This window comes from Electrona antarctica (genome assembly GCF_951216825.1).
Source record: "Electrona antarctica genome assembly, chromosome: 18".
Taxonomy (NCBI): Eukaryota; Metazoa; Chordata; class Actinopteri; order Myctophiformes; family Myctophidae; genus Electrona; species Electrona antarctica.
The window spans coordinates 8,265,901-8,283,595 of NC_136799.1; the positions used below are offsets into that span (position 1 = coordinate 8,265,901).

The following is a 17,695-nucleotide window of genomic DNA, read 5'->3' on the forward strand; positions in this document are numbered from 1 at the left end:
TTTATATTTAGCGCCGTGCTTGGAGCAGATTTCCCACTCGTCCCCCGGGAGAGAGCACTGCCATTCTACTCCTTCAAGAGGACACAGAGATATGGCCTGCAAGTTATTTGTTTTGTTGTGTCCTTTTATTTTTTTCCCCCCCTTCTTCAGTTAAGTAACAAAGAGCTCTGTATGTAAGATGGAAAGACAGACATGTAGATATTGTTCTTGTCCTCCTACGCTACGTGGTAAGACTTTATATTAACCCATTTTGACCTGAGATCAGAGCATTATCTACATGTTCTACTCTACAGCATACTGCCATGAAGCATTATCTACATGTTCTACTGTCATGTTCTACATGTTCTACATGTTCTACTGCCATGAAGCATTATCTACATGTTCTACTGTCATGTTCTACATGTTCTACATGTTCTACTGCCATGAAGCATTATCTACATGTTCTACTGTCATGTTCTACATGTTCTACATGTTCTACTGCCATGAAGCATTATCTACATGTTCTACTGTCATGTTCTACATGTTCTACATGTTCTACTGCCATGAAGCATTATCTACATGTTCTACTGTCATGTTCTACATGTTCTACATGTTCTACTGCCATGAAGCATTATCTACATGTTCTACTGTCATGTTCTACATGTTCTACATGTTCTACTGCCATGACGCTTTATCTACATGTTCTACTCTTAGACAGCATACTGCCATGAAGCATTATCTACATGTTCTACTCTTAGACAGCATACTGCCATGAAGCATTATCTACATGTTCTACTCTTAGACAGCATACTGCCATGAAGCATTATCTACATGTTCTACTCTTAGACAGCATACTGCCATGAAGCATTATCTACATGTTCTACTCTTAGACAGCATACTGCCATGAAGCATTATCTACATGTTCTACTCTTAGACAGCATACTGCCATGAAGCATTATCTACATGTTCTACTCTTAGACAGCATACTGCCATGAAGCATTATCTACATGTTCTACTCTTAGACAGCATACTGCCATGAAGCATTATCTACATGTTCTACTCTTAGACAGCATACTGCCATGAAGCATTATCTACATGTTCTACTGTCATGTTCTACATGTTCTACTGCCATGAAGCATTATCTACATGTTCTACTCTTAGACAGCATACTGCCATGAAGCATTATCTACATGTTCTACTGTCATGTTCTACATGTTCTACATGTTCTACTCTTAGACAGCATACTGCCATGAAGCATTATCTACATGTTCTACTCTACAGCATACTGCCATGAAGCATTATCTACATGTTCTACTCTACAGCATACTGCCATGAAGCATTATCTACATGTTCTACTCTTAGACAGTATACTGCCATGAAGCATTATCTACATGTTCTACTCTTAGACAGTATACTGCCATGAAGCATTATCTACATGTTCTACTCTTAGACAGCATACTGCCATGAAGCATTATCTACTACATGTTCTACTCTTAGACAGCATACTGCCATGAAGCATTATCTACATGTTCTACTGCCATGTTCTACATGTTCTACATGTTCTACATGTTCTACTGCCATGAAGCATTATCTACATGTTCTACTCTTAGACAGTATACTGCCATGAAGCATTATCTACTACATGTTCTACTCTTAGACAGCATACTGCCATGAAGCATTATCTACTACATGTTCTACTCTTAGACAGTATACTGCCATGAAGCATTATCTACATGTTCTACTGCCATGAAGCATTATCTACATGTTCTACTCTTAGACAGCATACTGCCATGAAGCATTATCTACATGTTCTACATGTTCTACTGCCATGAAGCATTATCTACATGTTCTACATGTTCTACTGCCATGAAGCATTATCTACATGTTCTACATGTTCTACATGTTCTACTTCCATGAAGCATTATCTACATGTTCTACATGTTCTACATGTTCTACTGCCATGAAGCATTATCTACATGTTCTACTCTAACAGACAGTGTTGATTTCGCCGACTAATACTATGACAGAAAATGTTCGTCGACTACCTTTTTTCACCGACTAAATGGAAACTAAACTAAAACTAAGACTAAATATACTGACAATTTTGTCAACATATAAAAACTAGACTACAATGTTAGGAAGGAACTAGTGGACAAGAGATCCAGTATGTAAGTCATTTTACACTTGGTTGCATGCTGAAAATAGCAGATCTACAAGCTCACAACGCATCGCGTTGTGAGCTTGTAGATCGTTAATTTTCAGCAAGTGTCATTACGATGGCATCAAGGTGGCATAATACATTTTAGTCGACTAAAATCTTATGATATTTAGTCGACTAAAACTAGACTAAACACTAAAACATTCCCAGGTGACTAAAATGTGAAACTAAAATGAAAACTATTCAAGAGACTATACTAAAATTTGCTATCAAAATCAAACAGCTGAGCTGCTACTCCAACTCCAACCCGGTGTTAAGTACGCATTAATCAGTTTCTCCTGCTTTACAAAGACTTTTTCATTTTGTCTCCCGATCAACGTTTCCCTTCAGATCCGCCAATCTGCCCCCGTGGGCACGTGCGTCACAGCTCTCGGCGGGAGCCTGCTCGTTAATCACGGAAGTGGCAAGATTACCGAACGTTATAGGGCGTAATTACAGGGTTGCGCAGACAAATCATCATCCGATAACGGGGCAAAAAAATTGCCTCTTAGAGGGCGTGATTACAGAGAGAGGCTGTCGCGCTGTTGCGTTCTCCCTCAGCTAAATGAAAGAGAGACTTCCCGGGAAGAGAGGGAAGGAGGAGCACACCGTCAAATTAGCGAGATGGAGTGGGGGGGGGATGAGAACGCCAATAAAGCGGTGAATAATCATACTTCTTGGCTGACTCCAAAATAAACAGCCGTAAACACAAGTGGTATCAGAACCCAACAGGCTTATCTGTCTCTAGCTCTACTGATACAGGAGCAGTGGAATGCGTTTAATAGCAGTGGCGTCTTTGACTCTGTGGATTTGGATTGGTTTGTGACTAGCACGGAATATGTTTCAGGAATGTTGATTAGCACCAGTCAAGAAAACGCTTGATGCTTTAGTTAGTGCCAACCGTGAACCTGGTTCACAGGTATAATTTGTTCCTGGTGGGCAACCCACGGCGCCCCAGGGGGCCGCCAGGGGGCCCCAATAGGAAAGGAGAGGAAAAATAAAATGTTCAAATAATTTTAGATTCAAAATAATATATTTTCGTATTCTTTTTTTTAAGCGGATTCATCAAAGGGTTCAAAGCCAGAGAGGATATGGCTATTTGGGGGTCCTGGGCATGGAAACGTTTGGACTTCTCTGAAGTGTCTGGGTAGTTGAGACCAAGTATGTATGCTTTCATCTCTCTCTCGCGCACGCACACACACACACACACACACACACACACACACACACACACACACACACACACACACACACACACACACACACACACACACACACACACACACACACACACACACACACACACACACACACACACACACACACACACACACACACACTCGCACACACACACACACACACGTGACGTACACACACACACAGACCACCTTGAAAGAGTTTTTTTTCTCCTCCTTCCTTCTTGCCTTTGCTCGTCTCTGAACAGCAATAATAACAGGGTATTTCATGAAATTCTTCCTCTTCCCCCCTCCCTCCCTCCCTCGGACCCTCCCTCCCTCCCTCCCTCCCTCCCTCCCTCCCTCGGACCCTCCCTCCCTCCCTCCCTCGGACCCTCCCTCGGACCCTCCCTCCCTCCCTCCCTCGGACCCTCCCTCCCTCGGACCCTCCCTCCCTCGGACCCTCCCTCCCTCCTGGGGAGCTTCCAGTGGGATCACTGGGTGGATATGGCCTTGCAGAGAGAAGCATGACTCAGACATCTGTCTGTCTGTCTGTCTGCCTACCGCACAAAATCCAGGGCGCGTAAACCGAGCCTGTCTCTCTCGGGCTGCGTGAGCCCAGCCTGTCTCTCTCGGGCTGCGTGAGCCCAGCAAAGGGAGGGAGTGGCCGTGTTTATTATTATTATGAGAGGGCCCTAAAACCGTGGCCATTTCCAGGATGCGGCTTGAATGTGACTGAAATAGAGGTGTGTGTGTGTGTGTGTGTGTGTGTGTGTGTGTGTGTGTGTGTGTGTGTGTGTGTGTATGGAATAAATCCAAATCCTCACCTTGAGAAAGCCTCATCCAGGCCGTCCTCCAACTCCTGCCAGACAAAACACATAGAGATATTATTAGGGAGGGTCATGTCCGGACCCAACACAATACGTTTAGTACTTACGAGTTGTACCCAGTGTCGTTTTTGGCAGCAAATTTAGATTTTAGTTTAGTCATAGTCTTTGCAATAAAACTTAATTTAGTTTTAGTCAGATTTTTGTCATCTGAAATGTTTTAGTGTTAGTCTAGTTTTAGTCGACTAAGGGCAGTATTATGCGTGTCTTAAGTACCAGGTCTTATTACTTAACTTAAGACCTAGAGGCGTGGTCAATGCTGTTTGGCCAAATGGCAATTTGGCTGTTTGGCCAAATGGCATTGATCACGCCTCCAGGTCTTAAGTTAAGTAATAAGACCTGGAGGCGTGATCAATGCCATTTGGCTATTCTGAGTGGCCAAACAGCATTGACCACGCCTCTAGGTCTTAAGTTAAGTAATAAGACCTGGTACTTAAGACACGCATAATACTGCCCTAAATGTCATAAGACTTTAGTCGACTTGGCGGGCCTTTACACTTGCTGAAAATAGCCGATCTACAAGCTCACAACGCGTCGCGAGCGCGAGCTTGTAGATCTGCTATTTTCAGCATGCACGCAAGTGTAAAATGACTTTGTAACCCTCATTCTGTATGTTCAACTGCATTGTTTAAAGGTATATTCAGTGATTTCACTTAATTCAAATATCACTTATTTTTTCTTATTTTTTGGATAATCCTCCCTACTATAAAGTGTGCTGACCATATAAGGAGTTCCTACCTGTCCCCAGTGAGCCCCTGGGGTCAAAAAACCCTAGTTTCGGTTTGGGCTTTGGGTGGCAAAGCCTTCATCCAATCAGGATGAGAGGTGCCTTCCTCCAATCATGATCGAGTGGGGCGGGCATTGGTGCACGTGCTGTTGGTCTGTTGTACTTCCCCCACTGTAGAGCGTGTGCATGTGCACATCTTGTTACCGGGTGGACCGGGTTTTTTTCAAAATCACCCAAATCACTGAATGCTCCTTTAAACATGCCTGAGATAAATAAACTAACTAACTTGTGTCTTACTTACAGTATACTGGATCTCTTGTCCACTAGTCCCTTGCAAGCATTTTAGTCTAGTTTGTATTTGTTGGCGAAATTGTCAATACATTTAGTCTTAGTTTTAGTCGTCATAGCTTAGTTTTCATGTAGTTTCCATTTAGTTTTCGTCAGTGGAAAAAGGGTAGTCGACGGACATTTTTCGTCATAGTTTTAGTCGACGAAATCAACACTGGTTCATGAATTTCACATCTGTGGTTAAAGGGGAAAACCACCCTTTTCAACATTTTAGGAAATAATAAAAAAGTCCCCCCATTCTGTGTTTCCTAGAACTGTAATTATGAAAAAAATCATTAACATGGTGAAACACATCTTGATGACATCATCAAGATGTGTTTTTTTCAGACCTCTAGTTCTAGGAAACACAGAATGGGGGAACTTTTTTATTATTTCCACACAACAGCTCTAAAAGGTACATTAATGACATAGTAAAATGTTGAAAATGAGTGGAATGCCCCTTTAAGTATGGCTATAAAATGCAAGGTCTGGGTTATGAGAAAATTCGAATTCTAGCCTTTTTTCCATCCGGTTTGCACGCACTAACCACATGAACCCCAGCGGCCTCGTTCTGGCCGTCGAAACGGGCGATCTACAAGCTCACAACACATAGTTGTCTGTCTGCCTGCCAAGTGTGTGTGTGTGTGTGTGTGTGTGTGTGTGGGGGGGGGGGGTCAGCCCTCTCAAATAAGTGCATAGATTTAACTAAGTGGTTATAATGTAGGCCAAAGGCAGAACCTCGCCTTCTCCTGCTATGTGTACCATCTGATAAGGCAGGTTCTGTTCAATGCAGCATTGTGTGAACCGAGGTCAACAGCATGTATAAATATAAACTCTGTCCCTTTGAGTACAACAGGTAATGGTAGCATGTATAAATATAAACTCTGTCCCTCTGAGTACAACAGGTAATGGTATCACCAGGCATGTATAAATATAAACTCTGTCCCTCTGAGTACAACAGGTAATGGTATCACCAGGCATGTATAAATATAAACTCTGTCCCTCTGAGTACAACAGGTAATGGTATCACCAGGCATGTATAAATATAAACTCTGTCCCTCTGAGTACAACAGGTAATGGTAGCATGTATAAATATAAACTCTGTCCCTCTGAGTACAACAGGTAATGGTATCACCAGGCATGTATAAATATAAACTCTGTCCCTCTGAGTACAACAGGTAATGGTAGCATGTATAAATATAAACTCTGTCCCTCTGAGTACAACAGGTAATATGGTATCACCAGGCATGTATAAATATAAACTCTGTCCCTCTGAGTACAACAGGTAATGGTATCACCAGGCATGTATAAATATAAACTCTGTCCCTCTGAGTACAACAGGTAATGGTAGCATGTATAAATATAAACTCTGTCCCTCTGAGTACAACAGGTAATGGTAGCATGTATAAATATAAACTCTGTCCCTCTGAGTACAACAGGTAATGGTATCACCAGGCATGTATAAATATAAACTCTGTCCCTCTGAGTACAACAGGTAATGGTATCACCAGGCATGTATAAATATAAACTCTGTCCCTCTGAGTACAACAGGTAATATGGTATCACCAGGCATGTATAAATATAAACTCTGTCCCTCTGAGTACAACAGGTAATGGTATCACCAGGCATGTATAAATATAAACTCTGTCCCTCTGAGTACAACAGGTAATATGGTATCACCAGGCATGTATAAATATAAACTCTGTCCCTCTGAGTACAACAGGTAATGGTATCACCAGGCATGTATAAATATAAACTCTGTCCCTCTGAGTACAACAGGTAATGGTATCACCAGGCATGTATAAATATAAACTCTGTCCCTCTGAGTACAACAGGTAATGGTATCACCAGGCATGTTTGACTTAACACCCAATTCTTTCCCCCGGCATCTTATCGAGCCCCAGCAGCCGGCTAAACCATTTTGGGCAGGAACCCCTTTTGGTGTTTTAAGCATTATGTAATACTTTAGCTATTGAAAAATAGCAGATCTACAAGGTCTGCTATTTTTGAAAAATCGTGAAAATGTGAGCCAAAGTTTTTAACTCAAATCTTTGCTTCTGGGGTGAACATATTTTCAGATGGGGGTCGGCGGCCAATTACATTGGGGGTCCTCGACATGAAAATGTTTGAGAACGACTGATATAGAAACATGAGTTTTTCAGTTATGCATTTAGAAGGCATTTGTAGAATGGTCCTCAGGTCTAAATGGGCACCTTACCCATACAATATTGTTGTTTCCAGCGGTGTGGTTGTGCACCATGAAGGGTTCTGGTTCACTCTCCATTGGTTCGCTCTCCATTGTTTCCGAGTGGACCAACGCCATGTTGGCACCTTCCGCTAAGTCCAGAAGGTTCCCTGTAGCCACCTCTGTAAGACAGGACAAAACGGCAAAAAAGCATGCATGTGAAATATTAAAGTCGGACTGCAATGGCTTTGTTCTGTCGTATTATATTGACGTTTCTTTCAGTCTGAAACGGAAGTTTGTATGTTTCCGAACCAATCAGAAAGTCCCATCCCTTCAGGCTATGGGACGTTTGAATATCAATCACTGCAGCCGTGTCCAGCAAGGATAGTGTTTGTTTACGAGAGAGAGAGAGAGAGACGGCCAGCTAAGCATGTTCGCTACTACGTGGCTTATTTCTAACCTAAGATATTTCCAGATACATATTTTTGGTGTGCTGATTAAGTTTAAAATGAGTGATACACAGTCTGGAAGTCACCTTGAATGATAATACACTTCGTAATTAAAATCAGCTGTGTTTGAAGGAACGTGCAGCTATGGCAATCAAACAGTTGAATGAAATCAAGATTCATTTATATTTATAAGAGTCTATGAATGTATTCATGAAATCAAGATTCATTTATATTTATAAGAGTCTATATGAATGTCATCACACAGCAAGTTTTCGTTCACAAGAAGTAATTACTAATAAGAATTGGCTTTTCAGGGACTTTTGATTTGAAAAATACACAATATTTCCCATTGTTTTGACATCTATTGTTGGTATGCCCATATGATGACCACGGATATGTTCTAAAAGTGTGAAAGACGTATTTTTCATCTCACTGGTCTTTAAGATTGGTCACAAAGCCTTGCCTTTGCACAGCAATTTAAATACAATCTAGACATTCGCCCCGGGGGTTCAAGTCTCCCGGGATTACAATCTTAAGCGGTAAGATAACTTTATTATGAAGATGGATGTGCTCCCAAAACCCATTTACCCGGGCGCTCATGATTATCATACCGTATACCTGCGTCACGGTAAACAATCAAAACAATCAAATCCATCCTCATTAGGCCTCGAATGTGTCTCATCAACAGGACCATCTGTGGATTGTCACTTAGTGATAAGTGAGCGAGGAATAACCCGGCGACTTGCACAGCTACCCGTGGAGACACCAGTGTTCCGTAATGGGATCGCTTTCTAATGGCTTAGCTGGCCACGGTAGTTTAATAGTGTGTGTGTGTGTGCGTGTGTACCGGTATGTGTGTGTGCGCAAGTACGTGCACATGTCGTGCGTGCAGTCGTGCATGTGAGCGTGCGTGTTTAACGTAGGCCAGTAGTGTGCAAAGTGCAAACCCTTAATGTCTAGCTATTCCGTATTTAAGGCTGCGGAAGTCTCTGGAGAAGCGAGAGGTCAAAACTCATCGAGTTTTCCAAATCTACCTTATTAGCACAGCTCGAGTCCATGAAGCACCCTCTTATATCTCCGCCCCCCATTATCCTAAGATGACCCCCCCCCCCCCTCATTATGCAACCCCATTATGCAAGCAGAGAAGTGCTCGTAAAAGGCAGAGAGTCGGGGCTGTAGCAGCGGTTCGCCATCAAGCGTTCTCCCCGTCAACAACCGACCGGCTCATTGGCATTTACAGCGTTTTCCCTTTCACTGAGGAGGCAATTATCTGAAAGAGATTAGTCTCCTGATACGAGGGACCCCTGTTTGGAGAGTTGACCCCTGGAAAGCACCGAGTGGTATCAGGTTCCTGCCTTCAAGGAGGAGGGATCCACCAGTGGTGGAAAAAAGTACTTTTACTTGAGTAAAAGTATCGATACTGCAAGGTAGAGACACTCTTGTTACAAGTAAAAGTATCGATACTGCAAGGTAGAGACACTCTTGTTACAAGTAAAAGTATCGATACTGCAAGGTAGAGACACTCTTGTTACAAGTAAAAGTATCGATACTGCAAGGTAGAGACTCTTGTTACAAGTAAAAGTATCGATACTGCAAGGTAGAGACTCTTGTTACAAGTAAAAGTCTGGTAATCAAAAATTGACAAATTATCAAAAGTAAAAGTACTGATTATGCAGAATCTTCCATTTCATAAGTCATCATTATGTCTAAAATGTATTAAAAATAGCAGATCTACAAGCAGGTCGCACCGCGAACCGCTTGTAGATTGTCTATTTTCAAGTAGTCCAAATATAGGGGAATCCAAGTGGTTAATTTATGTTTTGTAATAATAATCTAAAATCCACAAAGTAACGGAAGTTTTCAAACAATTCCAGTGGTGTAAAAGGTGCAATATTTGCCTCTGAGATGTAGTGTAAAAGTATTAAAAATGGGAAATAATCCACTAAAGTAAAAAAAATAATCCCCCCCCCCCCGCTCTCTGTCTCTCATTAGCAGGCAGCACCATCTCTCTCTCTCTTTTTCTGGCACAACAGCGCCACTTGTGGTAGTCATTGGTACTCGTGCTCATAGTGACATACACACACGGACACTGCACACGGACATTGCTGTTTGTTGGAGTGGTTGCACCACTCAAAAACAAAACTCAGAATTGTACTCCCAAGTACAGTACTTGAGTACATGTGCTCATGTTATTTTAGACCAGTGGGACAGCATACTGGAGTGACCGTATTAAAATGTCTTCTAAATCCTGACTGTTTTCTTGAAAAAGCTATGTTTTTCTATGTTGGTCGTTCTCAAACACTTTCATGTCACTTTTCACGATTATTCAAAAATAGCAGAACTACAAGCTCGTAGCGCGCCACTCGGTGGCGCGCTATGAGCTTGTAGATCTGCTATTTTTCAATAGCTAAAGCACAACATAATGCTAACACCAAAAGGGGTTGACTGCATACTGGAGTGACCGTATTCCGTAGCCACATGCTGACTCAGGGGAAGGCATGCAAGCATGCACGACAACACCTTACACATGCAGCAGATAATGTGACTGGCAGGAAGATGGGGGGGGGGGGGGGGGGGGGGGGGGGGGGGGTCGGTTGGAGGGGAGGGGGGCGTATCATGTTTGGCAAATAAAGCTGAATCACCTCAGACAACAGCACACACTTATCCCACACTCTGACAGCCCCTCTGATGAAGGAGGGTGCATTCTATCAGCCAGACAGAAAGGTACATAAATATAGCCTTCAGTTAAAGCGCGTTAAAAGCCTTGCTGGTCCCCAATCACCTCTTCAGGGTCGACAATGAAAACTCTTTTGGCAAAGAAGGTTACCCTGCAATACGATTGGGCTATTTGACAGGAAGAACTATTACAGGGTTGGCCAAAAGTCATGCTGAATGCTTGACGAGGATACAACTCCAAACATGTGATGCCGAGCTTCTCTGGGCCGGTGTCCTGAAAAACATAGCAGATCATCCTCAAACTGCTTCCGTAGCCAAGATCCTGCTGTGGCACTAAAAAGTGATGGTTTTAACCACTTAAACCCTATATACTTATTTGACCAAAGTGCCCTAAGGCTCTACGTAAAGTAAAACTAGGTCCATTAGCATTCCCCACATCTACAAGCACACAAACGTGTCGCAACTCAACACATTGTGAGCTTGTACATCGGCTATTTTGGCCGAATGTTCACCCCCCAGAATAGGGACGCTATAGACTTCACGTGGTTAAGGTTGAAAGGTTGAAAGGTTTAATTTCTCCCCGAAATTACAGGCTGCAGCCTTGGACTGTGCAATATAAGTGGTATTCTGTAGTGTTCCCAGAAGGGACATTGCTGCCCAGCAGTGGCCTGCTCAGACTGAGCCAGCAGTGGCCTGCTCAGACTGAGCCAGCAGTGGCCTGCTCAGACTGACCCAGCAGTGGCCTGCTCAGACTGACCCAGCAGTGGCCTGCTCAGACTGACCCAGCAGTGGCCTGCTCAGACTGACCCAGCAGTGGCCTGCTCAGACTGAGCCAGCAGTGGCCTGCTCAGACTGACCCGGCAGTGGCCTGCTCAGACTGACCCAGCAGTGGCCTGCTCAGACTGACCCAGCAGTGGCCTGCTCAGACTGACCCAGCAGTGGCCTGCTCAGACTGAGCGCACAGGGGAGCAATTGGGGCTTAAGTGTCTTGCTCAGGGACGCTTAACCAGGTGACACAAAGCCTGGAGGAGCCAAGGATCAACTTCTGATTCCCAGATGGCCGGTCCCAAAGTATTTATCTTCTATCACTGTAAATGTATCATGGAAAGAATGTGAACATGTTACCCCAAATGTGTTAAATAAACACCACAAAAGGAATCACTAAATGTGCGAGAATACTTGAGAATGTTTGACTGCACCACATGCATCACATTCGATGTGATGAACATAAACTAGACAGATTAGATTTACATATCTACACAGATATTGTGATATTTATTCATATTTCTTTGCAAAATTAATTTCATAGTTTATATTACTTATTATATTTAGATATGTATTGACACTCGTGAAAGGCTTGCGAATGAGACAAGACCAGGGAAAAACTAAATGTTAATGCCCTTTTCTCTACCTGTGCTCAGTGGAAGCCAGTGTTCTGTTCCTCCCATTACTGCTGGTCTGAGGCCAGATCTCTACCTGTGCTCAGTGGAAGCCAGTGTTCTGTTCCTCATTACTGCTGGTCTGAGGTCAGAGCCAAGCCTTTTCTCTACCTGTGCTCAGTGGAAGCCAGTATTCTGTTCCTCCCATTACTGCTGGTCTGAGGCCAGATCTCTACCTGTGCTCAGTGGAAGCCAGTGTTCTGTTCCTCATTACTGCTGGTCTGAGGTCAGAGCCAAGCCTTTTCTCTACCTGTGCTCAGTGGAAGCCAGTGTTCTGTTCCTCCCATTACTGCTGGTCTGAGGTCAGATCTCTACCTGTGCTCAGTGGAAGCCAGTGTTCTGTTCCTCCCATTACTGCTGGTCTGAGGTCAGATCTCTACCTGTGCTCAGTGGAAGCCAGTATTCTGTTCCTCCCATTACTGCTGGTCTGAGGTCAGATCTCTACCTGTGCTCAGTGGAAGCCAGTGTTCTGTTCCTCCCATTACTGCTGGTCTGAGGTCAGACCCAAGCCTTTTCTCTACCTGTGCTCAGTGGAAGCCAGTGTTCTGTTCCTCCCATTACTGCTGGTCTGAGGTCAGATCTCTACCTGTGCTCAGTGGAAGCCAGTGTTCCGTTCCTCCCATTACTGCTGGTCTGAGGTCAGATCTCTACCTGTGCTCAGTGGAAGCCAGTGTTCTGTTCTTCCCATTACTGCTGGTCTGAGGTCAGATCTCTACCTGTGCTCAGTGGAAGCCAGTGTTCTGTTCCTCCCATTACTGCTGGTCTGAGGTCAGATCCAAGCCTTTTCTCTACCTGTGCTCAGTGGAAGCCAGTGTTCTGTTCCTCACATTACTGCTGGTCTGAAGTCAGATCTCTACCTGTGCTCAGTGGAAGCCAGTGTTCTGTTCCTCCCATTACTGCTGGTCTGAGGTCAGATCTCTACCTGTGCTCAGTGGAAGCCAGTGTTCTGTTCCTCCCATTACTGCTGGTCTGAGGTCAGATCTCTACCTGTGCTCAGTGGAAGCCAGTGTTCTGTTCCTCCCATTACTGCTGGTCTGAGGTCAGATCTCTACCTGTGCTCAGTGGAAGGCCTCCCATTACTGCTGGTCTGAGGTCAGAGCCAAGAACACTGCCTGTGGATGTTTAGAACTTATAAAAGTAAGAACCTTGCACACAGCACCTTCAAGCTCCTTAACCCATTTTGACCTGGGAACGATTCTGCAAATGTCTTCTAAATCCTGACTGTTTTCTTGAAAAAGCTGTTTTTCTATGTCGGTCGTTCTCAAACACTTTCATGTCACTTTTCACGATTCTTCAAAAATAGCAGAACTACAAGCTCGTAGCGCGCCACTCGGTGGCGCGCTACGAGCTTGTAGATCTGCTATTTTTCAATAGCTAAAGCATAACATAATGCTAACACCAAAAGGGGTTCCCGCCCAAAATGGGTAAAACGGCAAGAACCAACGGTCAAACAGTTTTTGATAATGTTGCTATCCAAGTATTCCTTGTCTTATTTTGGTCTTTTTAAAAAAATCAATATTGTCTTTGTTACTGTATCATTGTATGTATATCATTGCAATAATAATATATAGTATTATTATTACTGTTATTGCTGCTACAATGTCTGAGGAATCAGAACAAAGACTTTTACTTCTTATGTACCTGTACACGAGATGCAACAACAAAGAAACCTTGAACCGTGTGTGTAATGTTTTATTTTTAAATCCTACGGTCCCCAGACACACACACACACACACACACACACACACACACACACACACACACACACACACACACACACACACACACACACACACACACACACACACACACACACACACACACACACACACACACACACACACACACACACACACACACACACACACACACACACACACACACACACACACACAGGGACAGGCGGGAGAAGGAGACAAAAAAAAGGCACACAGGCTCAAATAAACAATTGATGAGAAGAGGGGGGAGGGGCTGTCTGGAGACGAACGCCGTGCAGATCCAGTGTGTGTGTGTGTGTGTGTGTGTGTGTGTGTGTGTGTGTGTGCAGATCCATTGTGCCGCTGGGGTTAAAACGATGATTCTCATCTTATCCGAGAGAGCATGGCATATAGACGGAGTTAATGAGGCCTTGAGGCTATCTCTACCTCCGTTACCGTCAACACCATGTCATGGCCCCGGATCTCTACCTCCGTTACCGTCAACACCATGTCATGGCCCCGGATCACAGTGATCTCTACCTCCGTTACCGTCAACACCATGTCATGGCCCCGGATCACAGTGATCTCTACCTCCGTTACCGTCAACACCATGTCATGGCCCCGGATCACAGTGGTGGAAAGTAACCCAAGGTAAAGGGTCGCCTCAGACACACCAAGAAAGCATTTTAACCGTTTTATTTTCTAGACGTTTCGGTTACAATACAACCATCTGCTGCCTACCAAGAAAAAAACAACAACAAAGTTTTCTAAATCATGACAATTTTCTGGATATAAGGTGGTTACAAGAAAAGTAACCAAGTACTGTACTCATGTACACTGTTGAGGTATCAATCTTAATACTCATCTGGTGTATTTCCTATTCCTATTCGATCTACAAGCTCACAACATAACGCGTCGCAACGCGCTGCGAGCTTGTAGATCTGCTATTTTCAGAAGATTTTAAATGAATACATGTTGAAATGCTTTTGTACTTTTACTCAAGCACCTTTTGAATACGGGACTCCTACTTGTGTAACAGAGTATACAGTATCTACATTGCCGTGTTGATGCTTTAACCCAGGGGTTCTCAACCCGTGGGTCGCGACCCCTTGGGGGGGTCGCCAAATTATTTTAGGGGGTCCCCAAATTATTTAAAAAAAAGAAAAAAAAAGAAAGAAAAAAAGTTTTTTTTTTTTTTTTTTTTTTTCACGATTTTTCAAAAATAGCAGACCTACAAGCTCGTAGCGCGCCACTCGGTGGCGCGCTATGAGCTTGTAGATCTGCTATTTTTCAATAGCTAAATTATAACAATGCTTAAAACACCAAAAGGGGTTCCCGCCCAAAATGGTTTAAGGTTATTGTACAGTAGCAGTCAATTTATATTGGGGGTCGGGAGGGGGCGGGGCGGAGGTCCCGAGACATTGCCAAAGCATTTCCGGGGGTCCCCGGCCAAAAACATTGAGAACCCCTGCTTTAACCCATTCAGGCCCGACGTCGAATAAAAAAAAAAGTTTTCTAAATCATGACAATTTTCTGAAAGATTTGAGGAACATTTTAACGATTTTTCAAAAATAGCAGACCTACAAGTTCATAGCGCGCCACTCGGTGGCGCGCTATGAGCTTGTAGATCTGCTATTTTTTCAATAGCTAAATTATAACATAATGTATGTAACCACCAAAAGGGGTTCCTTCCTGCTCAAAATGGGTTAAAAACATGCGAGTACTTCTTCCAGCACTGCAATGGAACGCGTCTGTCTGCTAATAGGATGCCAAGGAACAGTAACTTGGAAAATGTGCGTCGTCGTCCTCCTCCTCCCAAACAAACAGCGCTTCCTGTTGTTCAGAGCTGCTGTCAGACTGTCAGAGAGTTCTCCTCCTCGGCGTTCCACAAACACCTTGAAGGGAAATGCTAACGATGCAGCCGAGGGGTGAACCACGATTTATTTGTATTTTATTACCACCACCATTAACCCTTATTGTCTCTATTTTGGGTATATCCTTATAGAGAAACGTTCTCAAAGATCTTCTACATTTCTCGTTATATATATTTTGTCAAAGCAGCAAAGATAGGCAAGTCCATCAACAAGCTCACGGGTTGCAATGCAACGCAATGTTGTGAGCTTGTAGTTCTATATCGACAGTATATAAAAAAGTGGTGGTTAATGAACCTGGCGCTACACGACAAAAGGAACACTCTCTCTTCAAATATTTAGAGGACATCGCCGTTATTATCATTATATTCGTCCCAAAAATGTCAAACGTGGAAGTACAGTGGCTAATATCCTATGACAACAGATCCTGGAAAATAAAGGGCATCCGAGGAAATGATCGCACATCATCGTGAGATGACCCGAGGCAACAAAAAAGAAAAAAAAGAAAAATAGGCTGGACCTATAGGCCTCACTCCCAAGCTGTGGTTGAATAGCAGTTGTTCCCCTGAGGCGGTGATGTCAGTGAGGATTGGGGGAGTGTGGGTGGGGTGGGGGGGGGGGGGGGGGTTAGAGGGAGTCAGAAGATGTGTGACATGTTGACAGACAGACACTCACCTCCTCCCTTCAGACTTCCCAGACTAGCCGAGCTGTCCGACTGGGAGCTGCTGGCTCCCTCCCCGTCTGAGGAACCGGATTTCACTCGTTTCTCCTTCTCTGTGTGGTGAAGATGAGAGGGGGGGGGGGGGGGTGGTAGGGGAGGAGTGGGGGGGGGGGGGGGGGGGGGGGGGTGATGACAAAGAGAGAAGAAATAAGCAGTCAGCGAAACACAGCAACACAGCGCTAATAATTGTGTTCTCAATCGCAGGGTTAAGAGGTTGCAGCAACGGTGGAGCCTTTGGCAGGAGGATTATGTTTATACTTGAAAGAAAAAAAAAGAAATAGTAGTATAATAGAGTATTTATGTGTCGTTGGCCGCTGCTTATAATGCAGTTACACAAAACTGGTGGTACTTTTGGCAGTTCGTTTGACAGCCATTACTCCAGCGAACTATTCCATTCCGTCTCCAGCACTTGGGACTGGATGTGGCTAAGGAGGGAAAAACAACAGCTCTGTAACGTTAACGAGCTATATACCGCCCTGCCGAATGATTTACATTTCATTTGTGTGTGCCATGTGCTCTCTGCTCCCTGTGCACCAGGCCGGGCCGTGCAACAAACCACAATGTGTGTGCCATGTGCTCTCTGCTCACTGTGCACCAGGCCGGGCCACGCAACACACCACAATGTGTGTGCCATGTGCTCTCTGCTCACTGTGCCCCAGGCCGGGCCGTGCAACACACCCCAATGTGTGTGCCATGTGCTCTCTGCTCACTGTGCACCAGGCCGGGCCGTGCAACACACCCCAATGTGTGTGCCATGTGCTCTCTGCTCACTGTGCACCAGGCCGGGCCACGCAACACACCACAATGTGTGTGCCATGTGCTCTCTGCTCACTGTGCACCAGGCCGGGCCACGCAACACACCACAATGTGTGTGCCATGTGCTCTCTGCTCACTGTGCCCCAGGCCGGGCCGTGCAACACACCACAATGTGTGTGCCATGTGCTCTCTGCTCACTGTGCCCCAGAACGGGCCGTGCAACACACCACAATGTGTGTGCCATGTGCTCTCTGCTCACTGTGCACCAGGCCGGGCCACGCAACACACCACAATGTGTGTGCCATGTGCTCTCTGCTCACTGTGCCCCAGGCCGGGGCCGTGCAACACACCACAATGTGTGTGCTCTCTGCTCACTGTGCCCCAGGCCGGGCCGTGCAACACACCACAATGTGTGTGCCATGTGCTCTCTGCTCACTGTGCACCAGGCCGGGCCGCGCAACACACCCCAACGCTGGAGAATGAATGAAACATGGACTGTCACTTAAACCATTTTGACCTGAGATCAGATTCTAAAAATGTCTTCTACATCCTGACAGTTTTCTGAGAAAGCTATGTTTCTATGTCAGTGGTTCTTTGATTTTTCAAAAA

The 17,695-nt window shown here is 44.5% G+C and overlaps 1 protein-coding gene across 3 annotated transcripts in view; it reads right to left on the minus strand.

The window, feature by feature from the left end:
- Positions 1-17,695, minus strand: part of ldlrap1b (low density lipoprotein receptor adaptor protein 1b) — a 93,647-nt gene that overhangs the window by 7,459 nt on the left and 68,493 nt on the right. For all 3 annotated transcript variants that reach the window (XM_079528141.1, XM_079528140.1, XM_079528142.1), the window contains exons 6-8: positions 16,285-16,383; positions 7,511-7,659; positions 4,179-4,213 (exon numbers count right to left, since the gene is read on the minus strand). In XM_079528141.1, the coding sequence (XP_079384267.1) occupies positions 4,179-4,213; positions 7,511-7,659; positions 16,285-16,383 (283 nt within the window). The remainder of the gene's footprint in view (positions 1-4,178; positions 4,214-7,510; positions 7,660-16,284; positions 16,384-17,695) is intronic.